General features: G+C 45.8%; 1 protein-coding gene across 3 annotated transcripts in view; it reads left to right on the top strand.

Moving 5' to 3' along the window:
- AJAP1 (adherens junctions associated protein 1) overlaps positions 1-18,551 on the top strand; it is a 132,919-nt gene extending 114,368 nt beyond the window's left edge. For 2 of the 3 annotated variants that reach the window (XM_048519532.1, XM_048519531.1), the window contains exons 5-6: positions 2,731-2,861; positions 14,834-18,551. In XM_048519532.1, the coding sequence (XP_048375489.1) occupies positions 2,731-2,803 (73 nt within the window). In that variant the 3' untranslated portion in view covers positions 2,804-2,861; positions 14,834-18,551. The remainder of the gene's footprint in view (positions 1-2,730; positions 2,862-14,833) is intronic. The other variant, XM_048519533.1, reaches the window with a different exon arrangement.
- The last annotated feature ends 2,529 nt before the right edge of the window (positions 18,552-21,080 follow it).

Raw genomic sequence — 21,080 nt, 5'->3', positions numbered from 1 at the left:
TTCATGAGGGGGTATCCTTAAAAAGCGCATGTTAAGGAAGGCAGAGGGAAAGGAATGACATCTTGCCCTAGCGAAAGCCCATCTTTGTTTAGGATTTATCACAACTTATTGTGACATGCCTCTGAAGATGCCAGCCATAGGTGCGGTTGAAATGTTAGGAGCAAAAACTGTCAGGTCGTGGTCACACAGCCCGGAAAACCCACAACAGCAGACTTTCTTTCAGTTTATTAGCTTCCCTGCATCTGCCCGTTAGTATGCTCCATGCTTTTAAGTCCAGTTTACACACTAGTTTTGCAGCATGGTTGCCACAACTCAAAGGTCACATAGAATTATAGCTGATCTCCAGGTAACAGAGTGATTCTCCTGGAGAAAAGGACAGCTTTGGGGTCCCTCTTCTCCCCATACCTGCCCTCCCCAGGAATTTCCTAGCCCAGAGCTGGTACCCCAAAGAGACAACCAGATCTCATTGATAAAGCCTGAAGTTCTAAGTTACTCAGGCTTCTTGATTACATATAAGAGTGCCCACACAATCCAAAACATGATGTTACTGATGTAGACAATGGAGACATATCGGCCATATCATGGAGACATATCAGCCATATCACAACGGTAATGATTCAGTTTGGCCCGAGACTGCCTGTCCCCAGATTCGATAAGAGTTAAGAGTCACTGTTAATGAGGTTTGCATGTTTTGGAAATGTGAAGAACATTTCCTCTTCTGGCTCGAGGAGGCTTGATCCTGCAAAATTTGGAAAGACTTGGACAATTCTCACTAATGACGGTGCAGTAATTTTTCAGCCAGAAATAACTTCATGCCATAAAATAAAATAAAATAAGCATGTTCCAAAGCAAACTTAGGCCGTTCCCGCACAGCCACGCTAGAACGGTCCCGGTAGGGGCGGGGAAGACGGTGCAGTGCTGTGCCGTCGCCCGAACGCCTTCCCTTCCCTCCGACCTTCCGGCGCGTCGCCCAGGCCAGGGGACAAGCCCCCCTGCCTTGCGCGACAGCTCTGGAGTCGCAGGGCGGGAGGGGGGCGTGTCCCCAGGCCTGGGTGACGCGCCGGAAGGTCAGAGGGAAGGTAAGGCGTTCGGGAAAGGGGAGGGATGGCGCCTTCCAGCCGCTGTTTCTGGAAAACCTCACTCGGGGAGCAAGGTTGGGAAACAGCGGCTTCGCGTCGCTGGGGGGGAGCGGGGGCAGCGCTGCTGTGATGCAGCAGCGCCCCCCATGCGAACAGCTCCCTAAGGATGGCGTTTTTGCCATCGCTAGGGTGCTGTTTTTGGCCCATGCGGAAAGGGCCACAGTAACCAGACTTTTAGTTTTGATCCAGACTTTGGAATAATCTGCAGGAGGAGAAGAGGACAGTGATTCTGTAGAACCCCACCCCTCTTTTCCCCAAAAAACATACAAAAACAGGAGTGTACGTAAACGTTCAAACACAACAATCTCTGGGAATCTGTAAGGGGTTGCTATGGCTGCTGGTTAGATACCATACATGATGAGCTTCCTGCTAGACAGATCATTGGCCAGGATTTTCAAACCATTTCATTGAATGTCTGTACTTGTGATCTTGGACCATGAGCCCCGGCTAACCAATGCCAGGGCAGCCATGGGATGGTGATTTGAAAAACATGTGTTAAGTGTGTGTCCATGTCCTTCCTGTGAACTGTGGAGAACCTGCTCACGTTGCTTCCCACCCACCCTCCCACCCTCCATGTTCGCTTTTCTCTCTGTATTGTTCCTTGGCAGGTATGCATTGGCTGGACAGGGTCCATGGCTAATTTTTTTTTCTAAATTATGATTTTTGCCTTAAGGTGATGCTTTGCTGGGAACTATTGGTCTCCGCACAGTCCTTCCAGATTGGCTCCCAAGGAAGTTAACCTTTTGGGTGGAGGAAACCATTGGGTGCATCCTCTTAGCTGGAGTTGCCAACCTCCAGGTGGGACCTGGCGATCTCTCAGGATTTCGATTGACTGCCAAACTGCAGAGATCAGCATCCCTGGAGAAAATGGATGCTTTGGTGGATAGCCTTCATGGCCTTATACCCTGCTGAGGTCCTTCCCATCTTGAAACCTTACTTTTCCCAGGCTTCACGCTTAATCTCCAGGCGTTTCCCAACCTAGAACTGGCAACGAGATGCTTGGCTGCAAACCTGTTAGCACTGTGGAGTGTGTTTCATGGATGCCATGCATGGGTTCTCAGACCTGATAATTGGAAAAGCCAGAGTCAGTAAGAAATAATCTTCCTTCCTTCCTTCCTTCCTTCCTTCCTTCCTTCCTTCCTTCCTTCCTTCCTTCCTTCCTTCCTTCCTTCCTTCCTTCCTTCCTTCCTTCCTTTCCTTCCTTCCTTCTTTCCCTTCTTTCCTTCCTTCCTTCCTTCCTTCCTTCCTTCCTTCCTTCCTTCCTTCCTTCCTTCCTTCCTTCCTTCCTTCCTTCCTTCCTTCCTTCCTTCCTTCCTTCCTTCCTTCCTTCCTTCCTTCCTTCCACAGTAGTTTGGGTTAGGTTAGAGACATTTCAGTGGCAGGGGCAGGGAGAGGTCCTTCCCCTTTACAAAGTTGTCACATTGCAGAAACCTATACACCCACGCAAAGCATTATTTTAACCTTCATTTTCCCCCTCTCTCAAAATACACGATGATAAAAGCTGGTTTTTGGCTGCAGGCCTACCTAGGCAGGCTTGCTTCCTGTATGTCGCATATGGGCCCGTGCAAGTCCATTTTTCTGCTCGCTGCAGACCCTCCTCTTCTGATCGGCATCTAATTCCTGTGGCCTTTGTGTCTGAGAAATGGTTTGAAATCTCCTGCTGACCGGCTGAAGTCTGTTTTACTTCCTGGGGGCAGGGCAGACGCCATGTTCTATTTCCTGGTACGTACCTTCTCTTCAGCCCCTTTTTTCCCTTTAAAATAAAACGGATTCCCAAATACTTGATCCACCTGCCTAGAGAGCATTTTCGTCCTACAAAATGGCCCTCACACACATATACACTTAGCCAATCTCAGCTAGCACTGGTTGGGTTGCCAGCCCGCAGACAGGTAACAAACACTCCACTCTGCCCCTAAAAGCTAGAGGATGAAAATGCCCTACACATTCAAAACCTTCTTTTTACTCACTGGTATCCAGTGTAATATATCAGGCATACAGAGATGTCAACTTAGATGTCACAGCAACTGAATATATACAGGGAAAAGATGTTGTGGGGCAACTGCCTTTACAGAAAAAATATACAATAGGCAATAACACCTCCAGATTGGCATTATTTTGCCCAGCCTATCCTTTTCCTGGGGTGTAAGTCAATATTTTCAAACCCAAGGACCACAACATTTGTGCGTCGTCTTTCCAAAACTGCTGTGTTCACTGCTTTCTCTTATCACCGCTCCATCTTCAAAGGAAAGGTGTTCTAGCCTATTGTATATTTTCTCTGTAAAGGCAGTTGGTCTATTACATACTTTTGCCTATTGTATATTTTCTCTGTAAAAGTGGTTGGTCTATTACATACTTTTGGCTATTGTATATTTTCTTTATAAAGGCAGTTGGCCTATGACATATTTTCCCTGTATATATTCATTTATTGTGAAGGCATCTGTGTATGCCTGATACATTACACTGGATACCAGTGAGTAAAAATAAGTTTTGAATTCATAGGGTGTTTTCACCTTCTAGCTTTTAGGAGCAGAGTGATGTCTTTGTTACCTAACGGTGCACCTGTCCCCATAATTGTGATGGTAGCCTCCAGATATCCCAGAATTACACCTGATTGCCAGATGATAGAGATCAATTCCCCAGCTTTTGGAAGAGGGGCTCAATGGAATTACAACCAGGTGATTTCACTTCCTTCTTCAAACTCCGCCTTCCTCAGGCTCTACCCTCAAATCTCTAGGAATTTCCCGACTTGGAGCTGGCAACTCTAAATAAGGGCCTTCCCTAGTTTCCACAAATGCTAGTGTAACCTCTAACTGTGGGTTCTGTGGGGCAGTACTTGGAATGAGTTGCAACAACAATTTTTAAACAACAAAATGGTTTACTTTTCTTTACAATTAACACTTGTAAAACATCAACATTTAACGTTACAATTCAAGGTCCTGTTCAGGTTGCATTTCAAGTCCTTCTATTTACAGTCTACTGATATTGCCAAGTCCAAATTCTTCTTTGCTGGTGGTTGGTTTTGAAGACTCCAAGGGCTTGATGAACAGGTTGCAACATGATGAAGGTCTCCAGGAGAACTCTCACCCATTACAACCACACAAGAAAACCCTTAACAAGGTGTTAAGGGCTTATAGAAATCAAGGTCCAAGTCTGGTAGCCTTGCTTCTTCTGCAAAAGAGCTCTTGCAGCCTCTCTGCTGCTCCGAGTCTCCACCCCTTACTGGGTCAACCCATTCTGGGCCAACCCATTCTGGGCATGGGGGTTACACTAGCAGGCATCCCTCCCTTTGAATGTGCTTCCCTGCTTCTTTTAACATCCACGTGGATGGTCACAGTTATACAAGACCCTCATCTCTCATGTCAGGGCTGGAATGGGTTGCACAGTTATTTAATGCTGGATGAGCGACGATTGCCTATTCGTTTAAAATGATTGCACTGGTTGACTCTGGCATTCCTTTTGGTTCTGTTATTCCTTGAAGCTGCTTTGAGTTGATTAGAAGTGAGGATTAATAATCAATCACATAATTAGCTATCAAATATCACCTTTTGTCAAAAGAGAGAGGCCTGGTTAAAAAAATGCCACACGCATGCATGCCTTTCTGTGAGGTAGGTAACAATGTTTTAGGGATATTTTGAAAGGCCGCTGGTGTAATTCCCCACCCCTCCACATGAGTAGTGGACTTGTATCTGGTTAACTTAGATTTGTTTCTCCACTCCTACATTCCTGATGGGTTTGGGCCAATCACAGTTCTCTCAGAAGTCTCTCAGCCCCACCTACCTTTCAAGGTGTCTGTTGTGGGGAGAGGAAGGAAAAAGGAGTTTAGAAGGTGCCTTGAGTCTCCGTACTGGAAAATAGGTGGGATATAAATCCAAATGCTCCTTCTTCTAATTGGGGCTTCCAAATCTAGCTTGGTAAATTCCTTATGGGTGGTGCTGGGGAGGAGAGGGAGCTTATTGGAGATATGATGTGACTCTAGGGCTTCCATTTCATCTAAACTCTATGGTATACTATAAAATATGAATGGGGTGGCCATCCTCCTAGTGGGGCATGGAGTTCTCCTAGAATTACAGCTGATCTCCAGACTACAGACATCAAGAGGAAACAGCAGCTTCAGAGGACAGAAAGTATGTCAGCACATCTCCAGGAATTTACTAAGCCAGAGATGGCAACCCTACTGCCAGCCATTTCTTCCAAGGGAAGAAATGGTGATGAAGTCACAGTTTTACTTAAGTCTCTATGTGGAACAGAGTATAGTGCCATGATGGCGAACCTTTGGCACTCCAGATGTCATGGACTACAATTCCCATCAGCCCTTGCCAACTGGCCATGCTGGCAGGGGCTGATGGGAATTGTGGTCCATAACATCTGGAGTGCCAAAGGTTTGCCACCACGGGTATAGTGTGATGCAGAAACTTAAGAGAGTGAGGCTCTGAACCAAAAAGTTGCAGGCTCTTCTCTCGCCCATTGGCCTCTTAGGCCAATAATATAAAATGGAACATAATGATATAAGCAGCTTTGGGCCTCCATTGTAAAGAAAGGTAAGGGATAAATGTAGTAAATAAATAATACGAATAGTTAAATGGGTGGGGAGTAGATAAATTGTAGGTGGGTAGGTTGATGGGAAAGAAAGAACAATGCAGGGAAAGGTGAGAATATGGGGATTGCCAGGGGCAGGGAATGAGAAATTGTGGGGAAGGGGGTAATGAGATGCCCTGGGCAAGTCCTTGCAGGTTTCCCAGCATGCAGTTGGTCCTAGCATGGTGGCTGGCACCCAACTCGGACAGTCCTTTCCTAAGGGGAGGCTGCCAGGGATAAGGAAGGACAGAAAACTGAATACTGGGGGTGGGATATAAGGGCCTTTGGGGAAGGGAAAGAGGAAATAGTTGTGGAAGGCAAAATTAGATTCTTCCCTGCAAGACATTTTGGGTCCCCCACTTGTATTAAAACAACTTTATGCTAGTGATTAATGACTCTTTTTAAATATGTGGAACAGGTAGCATAAGTCATGGATAGGCCAATGGCCTTTTGTTTGGGTGGTTATAAAAAATGGCTTTAAGAAATAATGGCCCATGGAGCCTCACCACAGGCCCAGCCAGACTTGGCTGGCAAAAAAAGCTTTCTACGGTTTCCCTGTTTGATTTGGCCATTCCGGGTTTCAGCATCAAGAGTAAATTTTCAATAATATTTCAATATATGATTTTTTAAAAAAATCTGCCCCAGGCTTTCAGAATGTGTCACCCTGTGTGAATCTGAATAAATAAACCTTGTTTTGAAAAAGGATAGAGGTACTGGTATGTGAAATTGTCCTAAATCTGTATTCCTGAAGCTGATTGTACAGCTCAAATGTCATCAAGTTGATGAGAATAATCCAGGATATCAGAATCTAATAAAGTCACCGTCTTGCTTCGCTAGTTCAGAGGGAAATTAAGGGGAGGGGGAGAGAGACCTCCTGTCATCCTAATGATGCCACCATCTTGTGACAGGCTTTTGTCTGAAGCATCTCTGAGAAGAAGCGAAATATTTTCTTCCGCCTAACCCTGCAAACGCATTGGTCAGTCTCAGACCCTCTTCTCTCACAATAATCAACTGCAGATGAAAATTACTGTCCTGTGTTAATGATTACTTGCTCAGAATTGCCTGTTTAAATTGTCAAGCCGCTGAGCATTGTGAAAAAAGAGGGGGGAAAGTAAAGACGGATCAGCATAGTCAGTCACAGTTTAGCAATGTGGCCTGTCACAAGCATCTTTGAGGAAAGGCAAAATGTTTTCTCTGCCCACATTAGTGAGAACTGATTATATGGAAGGACAATTGAGAGGGTTGTGTGGTGGGGCGTGTGGAGCAATCAGATTTTACCTCAGGAAGATCATAGGTGGTGGTGGTGGTCATTCATAGTGTGGCAGTTGGGTTCGACTGAAATCCATCACTGTATATATGACTATGGTCATTTGAGAAGGAAAAAAAACCCCTACAACCCAGAATTTCTAGAAAATATTTGTGATCACCCCACTGTGAATGATGGCAATACACAAACAATATATTGACTCCTTGAAGGCTATTTGGACTTCCCAGTCTATCCTGTTTCTATTTTTCTGAGCTGGAGGCGTGACTCATCACGGCCAGCAGTAAAAATGGAGCAACTTGCTACCATACAATTTGCGTGACACCCTGGTGTGGCTGTGGCTACCGAACTACATAATGCCACACAACTTGTATGTGCCCAGTGGCAGCCTTTGTACAACTTGCATGATTCATCCTGGCAGACACTACCACGCAAATCAACTGAACGAAGTGTGACTGTGCAACTTTTGTGACTTGTCTAGACTTTTGCCAGGGTTGAGACTGCCAGGGGAAGGGAAACTTGAGCAGGGGCCGCCAAAAATTCCAGTCTGGCTGGGTGCTACCTTGGGCTAGTCACAGCTTCTCAGAGCTCTCTCAGCCCCACCTACCTCACAGGGTGTTTGTTGTGAGGGGGGAAGGGCAAGGAGATTGTCAGCCCCTTTGAGTCTCCCGCAGGAGAGAAAGGGGGGTTATAAATCCAAACTCTTCTTCTTCTTCTTCTGTAGAGGCATACCAGCCAGTCTTAAAGGTTGCGGCGGATAAGTTACAGAGTCTGAGAGTCCAAGCATGCTAGACATGTTTTAGCAATGTCCCCCTTCCACCCACATAACTGGTTGTAATTCTTTCCTGTCTTTGAAGGTGGCCTTGCAGTCTACCATGCTAGAAAAAAAAAAAGCTATTAGAAATAACTCGGCATTTCACTGTAGGGCAGCCATGCCAGGTCTAAGCCAAGCATCCAAGCGAGTTAATTGGTCAGTCTCAAATCCCCCTCTGTCGTAATGAATCACAGATCCACTCTAAATGAAATTTTCCAGCCTCCGCTAACTGTGACTTGCTCAGAATTGCCCATTTAACATTATGCCCAGCCATTGAGCAGTACAAAAAAAGGTAATTAGATTAGAACAGAAAAGAGAATAAAAAGTTAACGGCCTTTTCTGAGGCTCCACATGGCTGTTTCTTGGCCACTGGGATGAAACGTGAACTTGTTGGAAGCAGTTGGCTAGACTGAATGCTAGCGAGGAGTGAGTCAATAACTGGAATTCTTTGCTTGAACCTTTTCCTCTCAGAGTGTATATGAAGAAGAAGAAGAGAAGAGTTTGGATTTATATTCCCCCTGTCTCTCCTGTAAGGAGACTCAAAGGGGCTTACAAACTCCTCCCCCCCACAACAAACACCCTGTGAAGTGGGTGGGGCTGAGAGACTTCAGAAGAACTGTGACTAGCCCAAGGTCACCCAGCTGGTGTGTGTTGGAGTGCACAGGCTAATCTAGTTCCGCAGATAAGCCTCCACAACTCAAGTGGCAGAGTGGGGAATCAACCCCAATTCTCCAGATTAGAGTGCACCTGCTCTTAACCGCTATGCCAGTGCTGCATATGTACATTTACTTGGGATGCTTCTTGGGATAACGGAGTTTGATCTCCCACCACTCTTGAGAATTTTCTCCAATTATCTTCTTCTAAATTTTGAACATCTTGGAATAATGAGCCCTTTCCTTCTCTCTTGTACCTCCTCTGGCCATTTCTTCTCACTACCCACATACTGAAGGCATTGACCCTAGAGAATGTATTTTTTGATCTACAGGTCAATGCCTTCAGTCACCGTCCAGTTTTCCAACTTATGACTACAACTGCAGTCTTTAGGCTTTGCCATCATACCTGAAAAGTCACTTATTTCCTCTGCCGCCCTTCTTTTTGTATGGTATATCCAGCCCAGTGAAGAGATCTTTAAGATTTCAAAGTTTGCCCACTGTTTCGTGATACCCCCTTTTAATGATGCTTCAGTTGGTCCCAAGAAAAGGTATCAGATAACTGTGGGACAATGTGGCTACTTGCAAGCTTTGGAGGATCAGGTTTCCCTTCTGTCTTGACATTTTCGAAAATTCTTGCGATCTAGCGATACAAACAGCTCTTCGGACATTTGCAAGGGCTACAGCATTCCAACACAGGTGCTTCTTTTTGTTTTGTTATGCTGTAACTCCATATGCCCAGGCTAGCCTGATCTTGCTGGACTTGGGGAGCTCAGCAGAGTTGGTCCTAATTTGTACTTGGATGGGAGACCACCAAGGAAGTCCAGAGTTGCTACCTCAAAGCAGGCAATGGGAACGTCTCTTGCCTTGAAAACCCTAAGCAGTGGCATAGTGGTTAAGAGCAGGTGCACTCTAATTTGGAGAACTGGGTTTGATTACCCACTCCTCCACCTGAGTGGCAAGGGCTTATATGGTGCACCAGATTAGCTTGTGCACTCCAACACATGCCAGCTGGGTGACTTTGGGCTAGTAACAGTTCTTCTGAGCTCTCTCTGCCCCACCTACCTCACAGGGTGTTTGTTGTGAGGGAGGGAAAGGAGTTTGTGGGGGGATATAAATCCAACTCTCCTCCTCCTCCTCCTCCTCCTCCTCCTCCTCCTCCTCCTCCTCCTCCTCCTCCTCTTCTTCTTCTTCTTCTTCTTCTTCTTCTTCTTCTTCTTCTTCTTCTTCTTCTTCTTCTTCTTCTTCTTCTTCTTCTTCTTCTTCTTCTTCTTCACCATAAGTCACCTGTGACTTGATGGGGGGAAAAAAAACAAAGATGAAAAAACCCTCTCCTTATTCTGCTTGGAATCCCCCCCCCCCCCTCCTCAGTGTCCTCTGATGTTGGACATGATTGTCTAAGTTGCAAAAAATCTGCCAGCAGAGTTTTTTGGGCCTTGTCACAAAGCCATGAAAATCGAGAACTCCCTCGTGCAGTTTAACAGCTACATTACAGAGACTGCCAATTCCATAGGTTACGACTGGATAAGTCTGTCATCTCAAAATATTAATGAAGAGCTCAACAAATGAAGCTCTCCTGGAACATTGCCCTCTGTGGAAAATCTATAGGCCATCTGTTGATAGCCATTAGGTTTTTTTTTATCAAATAGCCCACCGCTGAGACCAAATTTCTGGTTAATTCAGCATACTCTTTTAGAAATTAAAAAAAAGAAATACAATTCCCGATCATGAATTTATCACTCCCTTCCGTTCTGCCAAAATATAAACGAAAGCGGTGTATGGATTGATTTTCATTACACCCCCGAGAAAGTGTATTGAAAGTCTATAGACATGCAGTATGAAATCTATAACATTGCCGCACGAGGGAGATTAGCTCTTTAATGAAATTTAAAACATTGCTGCAGGATCGTGTGTTATGCCTCAGGGCAAACCAGTGCAATGGAGGGAAAGATAGGGAGACAGCCAGAGAAATGAAGAGGTGGCATGTTTTTGCAGGCGTTGCCCAGACGTGTTAAAAGGGGGTGCAGGCAGTGGTGGGATTCATCAGGTTCACCCCACTTTGGCAGAACCAGTTGTTAAAATGGTGCTTGTAAACAACCAGTTGTTAAATTATTTGAATCCCACCACTGGGTGCAGGTTCAACCCTGCTCTAACAATATTCCGGAAGAACAGCCATTCACTTAGATGCAACACAGAGCAAAGCCTCATTTTGTTTCTCTAACAGGGAGGGGAGGATGTATATGCTCCTTGATGTATGCATTTGGGATGACAAGGGGGAGCCATGCAAAAACCAAGATGAGTTCTGAGGGCCTCCAGTGACGAATTTCTCCTTGGGCTCCCATTCTGGGGTTTGTTCCTCTTCCCTCTTTGACTCAGAAGATGTGGAATGAGGTCACTGAAGATTCCACGAGGCACATCAAGGCCTGACCTACTTTGCCAATCGAGGCCGGGGAAGGGGGCGGGAAACGCACAGGAATAATCACATATTTCTATATCTTTGATAGTGAATCATTACCAGGTGGTTTTTGCACTGAAGGGTGTGTGTGTGTGTGTGTGTGTGTGTGTGTGTGTGTGTGTGTAGGTGAGTGTGTGTAGGGGGGTGGGGAGTTTCTCTCTGTTGGTATATAGGGAACTGGATTGGACCAAATTGTCTCAAGGGATGAGTGGAGAGGTTGCATTGTAAAGCATCAGAAGTAGCTATGAATCTGCCAAGCACAAAGACAATCTGAGTCTACCAGGGGAGCAGACGAAGGTAGCTGATTTGCCGACCTCGTTCTGCCTGACGCTAGCAAATGTATTAATATTAAGAGCTAACAAGTCACTGTAAAATGGCTCATCTAGTCTTGGGGGTGGGGGGGGGGAGCCAAGATCACGGTGCATACCCGCTGCGGGGCCAGAGATTAAGTATCAGGAAGAATGCAGTTAATTAAGACTTCAGAGGAGCACATGGGCCAGGGAAGGAGCATAGCAACCAAATAGCTTGTGGGCCAGCTGTGTTTCAGAATCGGGGCTTTTCGACTGAAGTGCCAGACTGCTGGGGAATCCTAGATTTCCTTGGAGAATATCACCAATGACTGATGAGCTTCCTGGAAAGACCGAGGGCCCATCACAATCGATAGAATAAAATAGTTAACACGCATGAAGCTGCCTTCTACTGAGTCAGCGTGGTGTAGTGGTTAAGAGCAGGTGGATTCTAATCTGGAGAACCGGGTTTGATTCCCCACTCCTCCCTGAGTGGCAGAAGCTTATCTAGTGAACCTGATGTGTTTCCACACTCCTACATTCCTGCTGGATGACCTTGGGCCAGGCACAGTTTGTCGGAACTCTCACAGCCCCACTACCTCATAAGGTGTCTGTTGTGGGGAGAGGAAGGGAAAGGAGCTTGTAAGCCATCTTGAGTCTCCTTACAGGACAGAAAGGTGGGGTATAAATCCAAACTCCTCCTACTCCTCCTTGCCCCCCTCTTCTCCTTCTCCTTCTTCTCCTTCTTCTCCTTCTTCTTCTTCTTCTTCTTCTTCTTCTTCTTCTTCTTCTTCTTCTTCTTCTTCTTCTTCTTCTTCTTCTTCTTCTTCTGCTTCTGCTTCTGCTTCTGCTTCTCCTGCTTCTCCTGCTTCTGCTTCTCCTTCTCCTTCTCCTTCTCCTTCTCCTTCTCCTTCTTCTTCATACCTTTGATCAGTGCGAAATTTATATGAAGAGGGACCTTGGGCTATTCCACTTGTGAGGCCCCTCCCAGTCCCCCACCCTCTCGATTAAAGGAAGATGGGGTCCTCAAAATGGAGCCACAAAATGGGGGCACAAAATGGGGTACGCTTCAGTAAAGTCTTGGAAGGACAAGATCAGTACAGATATCAACACCAAAAGCCACTTCATATATGTTCACATGCCTATGATAAAAATAATTGCCAGTCCACTAAATCGGAAGGGAAGCTATAATTCTTGTTAGTATTCAGACACACATTTGGAACAGCTAAGGAACATTTCATACTGGCACAGCTCCTTCCAGCAAATTGAGCTCAACCCGGTTTTTTTGCACGCACACACACACACACACCTGGAATCTGTTCACATTCTTCTGTGCCCTGCACATAGCACACTCCTCTTCCCTTTCAAAGCAAGACAGGGGAGCATGGGAATACCCGAAAAGGAAGGATCCCTGAACTGCAGGAGGCTGAAAGCCGTCCCCTTTCCCAGAATAATCAGTGGGTGTCAAAGTGAAAGGAAGCAGGATCCCTTTGATTTCGGTCCGCTAGTTCTCGACTTTGGCACGGACACCAATTAACTTTAAAAAAATGTAATTAAGGTTTAGCTGCAACACTGGGTGCTTATCTCCTGCCTGTCAGCTAATCCTCAGCAAGATGTACTTCTAATGATGATTTACTGTTTTGCTAATATACAACCTTGTCTCCTTTCATCTAAATTAAATGTGAAGTGTTCAGAGCATTAGTAAAGACCCAGCCTTTCCCAGAGTCGCATAGAGTCCAGTGGCTTTGGAGCCTGTACATTTGGGAGATGAACAAGTGAGGGAGGTCAAGTACCGATCCACAAATTACAGCTTCCCAATCTGTAGCCTTCACAGAGCAACAGGGGTGGAGTGAGGGGGAACTGCACCTGGGGCATACATGCACTCCACGCCTCTACCCTGCTCCCCCACCCTGCTCTGGAACACTCCTGGAACACCGCGCCCCATCCCCTCCATGCCCTGGCCATGCTCCCTCACAGGCGCATGCCCGGGGCATCGCACCCCCCTATCCTGTTGGTGCTACGCCACTGCAGAGCGATATCCCAGGGATTCCCACCAAAACAAGTGAAGTCTGTAGTTCCAGAAAGCCTTTTAGATACAGTGGTAGCTCTGTGAAGCAGGCACAGATTGACCTCTGGACAGGTGGAGGCCAGCCCCCTCCCACAAGCATGTTAGACACCTGGTTCCAATATTTCCTGGTTGTCCCAGAAGGCTCATTAAAGATGGACCCAAACAGGAGAGACCAAAAAGATCTACTCCATTGGTCTTGATCAATGTTGGTGATCTGATATGAGACAGAAATGCTGTTGCTGCTGGGGATTATATCTACTCTAACTGGCCCTCATCATTATTTGAGCTACCAGTCAGGATCATGCATCTCCATGATCTTCCCAAACCATGATGCTTTGATATTATATAAAGCTATACCTACCTACCTACCTACCTACCTACCTACCTACCTACCTACCTACCTACCTACCTACCTACCTACCTACCTACCTACCTACCTACCTACCTACCTACCTACCTACCTACCTACCTACCTATTTTCTTTCTCTTCATTCCTCCCATCCAATATCCATCCATCATCCATCTTCTACAGAATAGACAGTTTCCACCACTGGCTCTTTCGGTTTCTCCTCTTTTAAGAGACTCCATCACAGATTAGAACCACAATGACCAAGAGAACCCAGGGCAAGAATCTGAGTTCAAAGATAGGTTTGTGTGGAAGTGGGGCATCTTCATTCCTCAGTTACTTGCATATGTCCCTTAACCCATACCCTTGTCTGCCATGGACAATGGCCAGTCTAAGTGGGCACTAAAGATGCTCCTGAATGCATGCCTGTGTCTATGAAAGACTTCCATGGGGGATACAAGTGAATACTGTGGCAATGGACCATTACTTGCCTGTCACCAGTGCGTCCTGGCCTCATTGTCAGGTATCTCATAGGGGAAGGTGGAGCGTGTCCTTCTGCTCAGAGCATACTGACAGAAACTATGAAACACCACCTCATGGGGTCTCTCCGATGTGGAATGCTCCATCCAAACCTGTTTTTAGGGATATGCTGCCATTTTTTTAACCAGGCCTGTAACCTTGTTCTGCTGAGAGCTGTCCAGTGCTGAACAAAGATCTCCAGGAAACCAGGCAGGGAAGTTGTTTGGGGTTTTCTTTGGTTCTGCCAGAAAGGAATAGGCATACGAGGGCCAGTGACCAAGTTGGCAACATCATGGGTTGGCAACCTTTGCTGCTTCATTTGCACAACTGTGTCAAACTTTTCCACTCCTGCTTTAATCTTCCCAAGCAAAGCAGGCTGGAAAATAAAAGCCCCCTTTAAAATTGTGTGGGGTGTTGTTTTTTTGCTTTGCGTATGCCTCCTCTTTGTAATTTCACCTTTTTTTTATTTTAAATATATAAAAAAAGTGACACGAGAGTAAAATATCTATTTTTTCCCTTTTCTTATGGAGGGACTGCATGTTTCTTTATTTACCTGCATTTAAAAGATAAATATTAACATCCCCAAAAAATAAACCCCTAAGCAATGGTTTTAAAAGAGTTGTGTGACTGAGTTTTTTAAAATATATATATTTTATAGAGTCATATGGTGTATTACTCACGGTAATTATTATTTTTTTCTCTTTTATCCTAAACAGGATTCCACTGGTGAACCTGTAAAAAAAAATTAAAAATAATGGGTTATCCATACCTACTTTTAGTGTTTACTGATGGAAGACTCAAAGAACAGCCAAATATATTTTTATATAAGAAGAAGGGACTTGCCCCTACCAGTGACTGCATTTTCAAAGAGTGCATTATTTTTCGTGGGAGAAGTGAGCGGGGTGGGGGTGGGGAACAGAACCAATCAACATGCAAGTCGAGAGAGAGGAAAGAAGAGAGAAGCAAGCCGGTCGGAGCCACTGCAAACGTCTGGGACATAAGGACTGTGATTGTTTTTCTGAACCTTTGCCAATAATACCATTATGTGCCATGAACCTGGGGAAGACTGCTCGAGAAACTAAAGCTAAGTGGATTTCATGTCAAAACCGAAGCCAGGGGTAGGGGTATCTCTTCTAATAAAGTCAGTATTTCTGGTTACTATACATATATATATATATATAATTATATATATATATATAAAATTATCTCGCTATATATATATATATATATATAAACACACAAACACTTTTTGTATGGTAGCAAATTTTTGAAACTCTTAAACGTTCAGTTCTTTTTTAAAAAAACAGACATGAGTGTCGTGGGTTATACATATGACTTCATTAACACGCTTAGTATGGACTTTAAATAAATGGATGCTTTCCATTTCAGAAATTAGTTGTCACACACACATGCACACACATTTGGAAATCCATTTCTACTAGGGGACCGAGTTAGAAATATTTGGGGGTTAGGCTCGTGGCCTGCTGTTAACAGTTGGTATCGATCCAGCGTGGAGCATGCTGCATTTTCACCCCTGGTGAATCTGATGGGAACACAAGGGGGTTGTGTATGCAGTGTAGCTTGTTCAGATGCCCACAGTTATCCCAGGATTCCCCCCCCCCATCAGATTGCATTCTGCGGAACCATGGAAACTGAGCAGGGTTCCTTAATCAGAAGCCTGTTGCAGCAAGCGTCCAGATCACTGCCAATCATCCCCTGCAATAGGTGTGGTCTAGAATCCACTCCCAGTTCCCTTGGTGTTCCATGTATGGAGGGTTTGATGGCCCAGCATAGAAGAAGATTTTGTTAAAAAATACAGCATCATGTGCTTATGAGAAGATCGTACAGGACATGGCAAAGGTAGTTCTAGGAACTGCCAGAAACTCTATGGTAAAACCATAAAGTGACTAGCAATTCCAAGAGCTATCCTTTGACACTTCCTGTATGCATTTCCAATAAGTACACATGGCTGCTTTTTTTCTTATTTGTTCTGTTGCTGCTCAGGGTGGCGCCGGAAAATGGTACCTAAAGGAAGGGAGGCACCTGCCCCACCTGGGGCTTGGCTCCTCTAGTTCCATGGCTGCCGCTCTGTCTCTGCAGAATGTTCAGAGTGGCTTTTTAATTGGCAAGGCACTGTAGGAGCCACTTGGTTCAGACCACGTCAGAGGTGCCATTGGAGCGTGCCAGCTAACCCAATGTTGGCGATTGAGAAGGAGGTGTGAGCTGGCACACTACTTGCCATTTCTGAGCCAATCACCACATTGCAATGAAATCTCTAGGAACAGAAAAAAATAAGAGATTTGTTACATTCCTGGAGCATTCACAATAATGTGACGACATCATTTCCATTTGGGGAGAGATGAAACGACAATGGAGATTGCATGACAGCATTTTAGCCTCCCTTCACCTCCCCTCAGAGTCTGATAAGTTTCCCACTGCTTTCCTGCCAAGGACTGGCAATGCCAACAGTGTGGCCCTCCAATGACATTTTGTAGTACCACCAGGGCGTCCTACCTGGATCTCTTATGGGCCATTTTAACTGTTCCCTCCATTCCTGTTCTGCCTTTGTGGAATGTGTGTCCCAAGAACTTGCTTCAGGGATCTTTTAGAACTCCCATGGGGGCAGAAACGGTTCTTCAAACGTAGGAATTTCAAATGCCAGAGCTGTCTTGGACCCATGGAGAAAGGGAAGTAAACCAGGATTTGTGAGCGGACCAGACACAAAGGAAAATAGACTGGACTCCTGTAACTCATATGTTACTACTAGTAGTGTTGCTTTACACACCACATGTTGTTGCAATTTGTAAATTGGCCTGTAAAATATTAACATCCCTGCAGTGCAGAAGTTGATGGGACTATGAATGTCCAGATTATGTTCCTGAAAGAGTTGACGTTTTAGCTGGTAACTCCCTAAAGCCACATCAGAATGGCAAATTTTGGCAGAGAAAAGCTTGCCACACAGTGGGGGAGCAAAAATCTCTCCTGTGCAGAGTGAATAAATATACTGGAGCCCAGCCATCTTCCTTTGCCTCTGACTAGCACATTCAGCTATGTTGGAGGATTTGTTGGCCTATTATGCACTCCCGGTCTGCTTCGCATTGCGTGTCCATCCCCTTCAAATTGGATTTTCAGTTACGCACTCATTTTAACCTCTTTGGAACTCACCCCAGCTCAGATCAAAGTTGTTCCACAGCTTCCAAAAGTGGGCAAAGTGCGACCCCCACCACAAGAAAGTGAAGGGAGGGAGCATGCCTTTCACTTCCTTCAGTTTTGCTTCTCGCCTTCCCCCGCCCAATAACAATTCCTACCACTCTTCAGACTAGCAGAGTAGCTGGGAGTGTTTCATGTTTTCCTTTTAAAAGTTTTTGATCTAGCCAAGGAGTGCTAGACCCAAGACAGCTAGAACCCCCCCCCCCCAAAGGCAGCAGGCAACATTGGAAGCACCAATGGCGGGCAAACAAAATGGCAGCTGGCTTGGCTTGTGACGCCTCACAGCAGGAGAATCCCCCATTTAAATAGACAACTGCAGGAAAAACCCACTGCAAGGAAAAGAGCCGTGGGTAAGCATTGCATGACTAATAGGCCACCGTTTCTAGCAACAGCGATCATAATGGGTTGTCAGCCCTCCCACCCCAGTCTGTCCCAGCCACGTGGTCATGAATGGTTCCACGTGGAGGAATTGGACTATGTTAATAGAAATCCCTTTCCTTCTATTTCAGGAAAGAATTTGCAAGTGCCATAAGAAACTTTTGTGCTGGGCAATCTCTCCAAATCTGGCTTTAGCAAGCCTCTATCCATTGGTGGCTCTGGCATCCCAGGAAATCCCAAGTAGATTTGCCAACTCCAGTTTGGGAAATACTTGGAGATATCAGGGGTGGAGCCCAGGAAGGGCTGGGTTTCATGCCACAAAGTCCACCTTCCAGAGCATCCATCTGCTCTAGGAGAAGTGATCTCTGTCATCTGGAGATCAGTTGTAATGCCAGGAGATCTCAAACCCTCACCTGGAAGCTGGCAACCCTATCAGCAGGCCATCCAGTGACTTGTGTCGCTAATGAGCTGAAACTGGGCCCTTCTGTACTACTGTGGTGAAGCGGCTATGCAGATGAATGGCTATGCAGATGAATGGGCTGGGTTATGCAGATATGAGTGAGCTTGCTTCTTCCATGAGGATCAACAGGGCAGGCATCCGTCTTAGCCTCATCCTCAATTACTTTCTACCACATAATTAAATGGCTACCATTAATGGCTACCAGTGGGGAAAGGAAAGGGCTGTCTTTGGAAGCAGCTGATGGGTAGAGGGGACATTTGCTGACTCCCTGATTTTCAGGGACAAGAACATAAGAACATAAGAACAAGCCAGCTGGATCAGACCAGAGTCCAGCTAGTCCAGCACTCTGCTACTCGCAGTGGCCCACCAGGTGCCTTTGGGAGCTCACAGGCAGGATGTGAAAGCAAGGGCCTTCTGCTGCTGCTGCTGCTGATGCTCCTGAGCACCTGGTCTGCTAAGGCATTTGCAATCTCAGATCAAGGAGGATCAAGATTGGTAGCCATAGATCGACTTCTCCTCCATAAATCTATCCAAGCCCCTTTTAAAGTTAAAGGTCTTCCTCCCTCTTCCTGGGTTAGGAGGTTTTTCTGAAGCCAATACCCATATGCTCACTCCCCAGCCCTATAACAACCAACATTTTGATTGGGAGCTTCTACGTATTACAAGGTTCGAAGAAGGCATGATTACCAGATGCTTTTCTCATTGAGAGAGACCCATTTATTCTCAGTCCTCGGGATTTCTTAGGCCTTCTGCAACTGCCAGAGAGCGTGGTCTTCTGCCCTTCGACAGCCTATTAGGGAGCCTGGTCCTTTGTCCTGGATTTTCAGATGCCAACATCCAGTCCAAGTCTGGAGCCAGCAGCCCCAGCAATTGGTTTTAGAGCCTCTGAACTTGAAAGTATAGCTGGGGGTTTATGCCCAGCCCCTCTCAGCCCCTGCCTAGCTGTGACGAAAAAGAAGCATCACCCCAAAATAATACCTGAACTTTCAAGAAATAAAGGATCTTCCTAATTTAGATGACACCCAAAAGGGAAGGGCTGCCACCATTGATACAATAAGAGACATTAAGGGGGGGGGGAGGCTTTTCAATTTCTACTCAGCTACAATAACATAGAAAGGGGAGCAATTTTGGGATGGAGGTTGAATTGAAATTGATCAGTGGGCCTTTCCCCACTTTTCCTGCCACCGCCGCCCTTGCACTATTCTCCTGTTGTAGCGGCATCCCTGTGGCAGCAGCGTCGAGAATCGTCCCCATGACCCAGCTTTCTTGCAGCGAGAGTCATCAAAGCGCGCCGTTTTAAGCCATGGCCGCCAGGAGATGCCGCGTGCTGAAAGAGCGCAAGAGGCCGGCGAGTGTCGGGGCAGCTGCACTGTTACTTGCAGCCCCTGGCAGTAGGAGTGCAGTGGGACCCTCGCTGCTTACTTAGCGGAGAGTAAGCGCTTGAGGCTTAAGGAGTAAGTGGGGAAAGGGGCCAGTTGCTCTAAGAAGGATTCATAGCTTGCTCCAGTGAGTCGCAGTGAACCAACGTGACATCTTCCCTTCACTAAAGGGCGGGAAGACACAATCTTCTGTGTCAGTTTGAGACACGATAATCCAAGACTCTCAACATTTTTTTTCTGGGTGCATAGGAGAAGATGTCTGTTTCCATGTTCAAAGTGATTGGGTCATTTCTGCGCCCCAAGGAATCCTGACATTTGTATTTCTGTGCAAGAGCTAGGGAACTCAAGAGGAAATGTTGATTCCCCCCTCCCTTTACCATTCCCAGAATTCCTTGGAAGATGACATGACACATTCAGTTTTTTATAAGTGTTAAAAGGGGGAATAACAGACTTATTCCCCTTCCAAAAAATGGATTTGTTTCATGTTTTTGGCAGGGTGGGAGGGGGAACATCCAGTGGTGGGATTCAAATAATTCAGCAACCGGTTCTGGTGGTGGGATTCAAATAATTTAACAACTTAATGTATCGTCGAAGGCTTTCACGGCCGGAATCACTTGGGTGCTGTGTGGTTTCTGGGCTGTATGGCCGTGTTCTAGCAGCATTCTCTCCTGACGTTTTGCCTGCATCTGTGGCTGGCATCTTCAGAGGATGCCAGCCACAGATGCAGGTGAAACGTCAGGAGAGAATGGTGCTAGAACATGGCCATGCAGCCCGGGAAACCACACAGCACCCAAATTTAACAACTGGTTGCTTACAAGCACCATTTTAACAACCACTTCTGTGCGAACCTGCTGAATCCCACAACAGGGAACATCCATAAGAAAGAGTAAGGATGTTCCTGGGAGTATCTTTTTTATTTTAAATAATAGCATTTTTTCAGTACCAACGTGTGAAAGAAAGTCACACACACGCCCTTGAATTCCTGGTAGAACTCACCGAAGTAGCCAGCTGAACAAAATCCTTCGCCGATTTTTAAAGACCACTCTGGAGTCTTCAAGAGACCTAGGGAGTACCAAAGATTTCCAAATGCAATTTGCATCTGCAGAAACAGCATATCTGGATTTTTTTAAAATCACTTCCAACATTATTGAGTTTACTGACACCTCGTTGGATTTTTAATCTTCTGATATTTAATCTGTGTTTTGTATTTTATAAGATGCTCTCAAGTCTTCATGTCGCTGTGGAATCCATCCATGTTTCAGTTTAGTGATTGATCGTGATGAAGATCAGGTGCCACAGAAGCTAGAATAGGCAAGGTTTGAGGTCTGGGCTCACCCACGCTACACAGGGGGGCTGGCTCTGACTTCAAAACCAAAATGGCGCCAGGGTGACTCTGCCCACTTAGCCAGTTTATCAGTAGTGATATAAGCACCAGGTTTTGCTGCTACCGTTTTTGTCTTCCTGGGATTTCCTACCTTCCTTCTGGGATTTCCATATGAACTCCCATGAAGCTGCCTTACACTGGGCCAGCCCCTT

The sequence above is a fragment of the Sphaerodactylus townsendi genome, linkage group LG16 (genome assembly GCF_021028975.2).
Source record: "Sphaerodactylus townsendi isolate TG3544 linkage group LG16, MPM_Stown_v2.3, whole genome shotgun sequence".
NCBI lineage: Eukaryota > Metazoa > Chordata > Lepidosauria > Squamata > Sphaerodactylidae > Sphaerodactylus > Sphaerodactylus townsendi.
The sequence above is the reverse complement of the archived record's forward strand: the minus strand, read 5'-3'. Positions and strand labels throughout refer to the sequence as shown.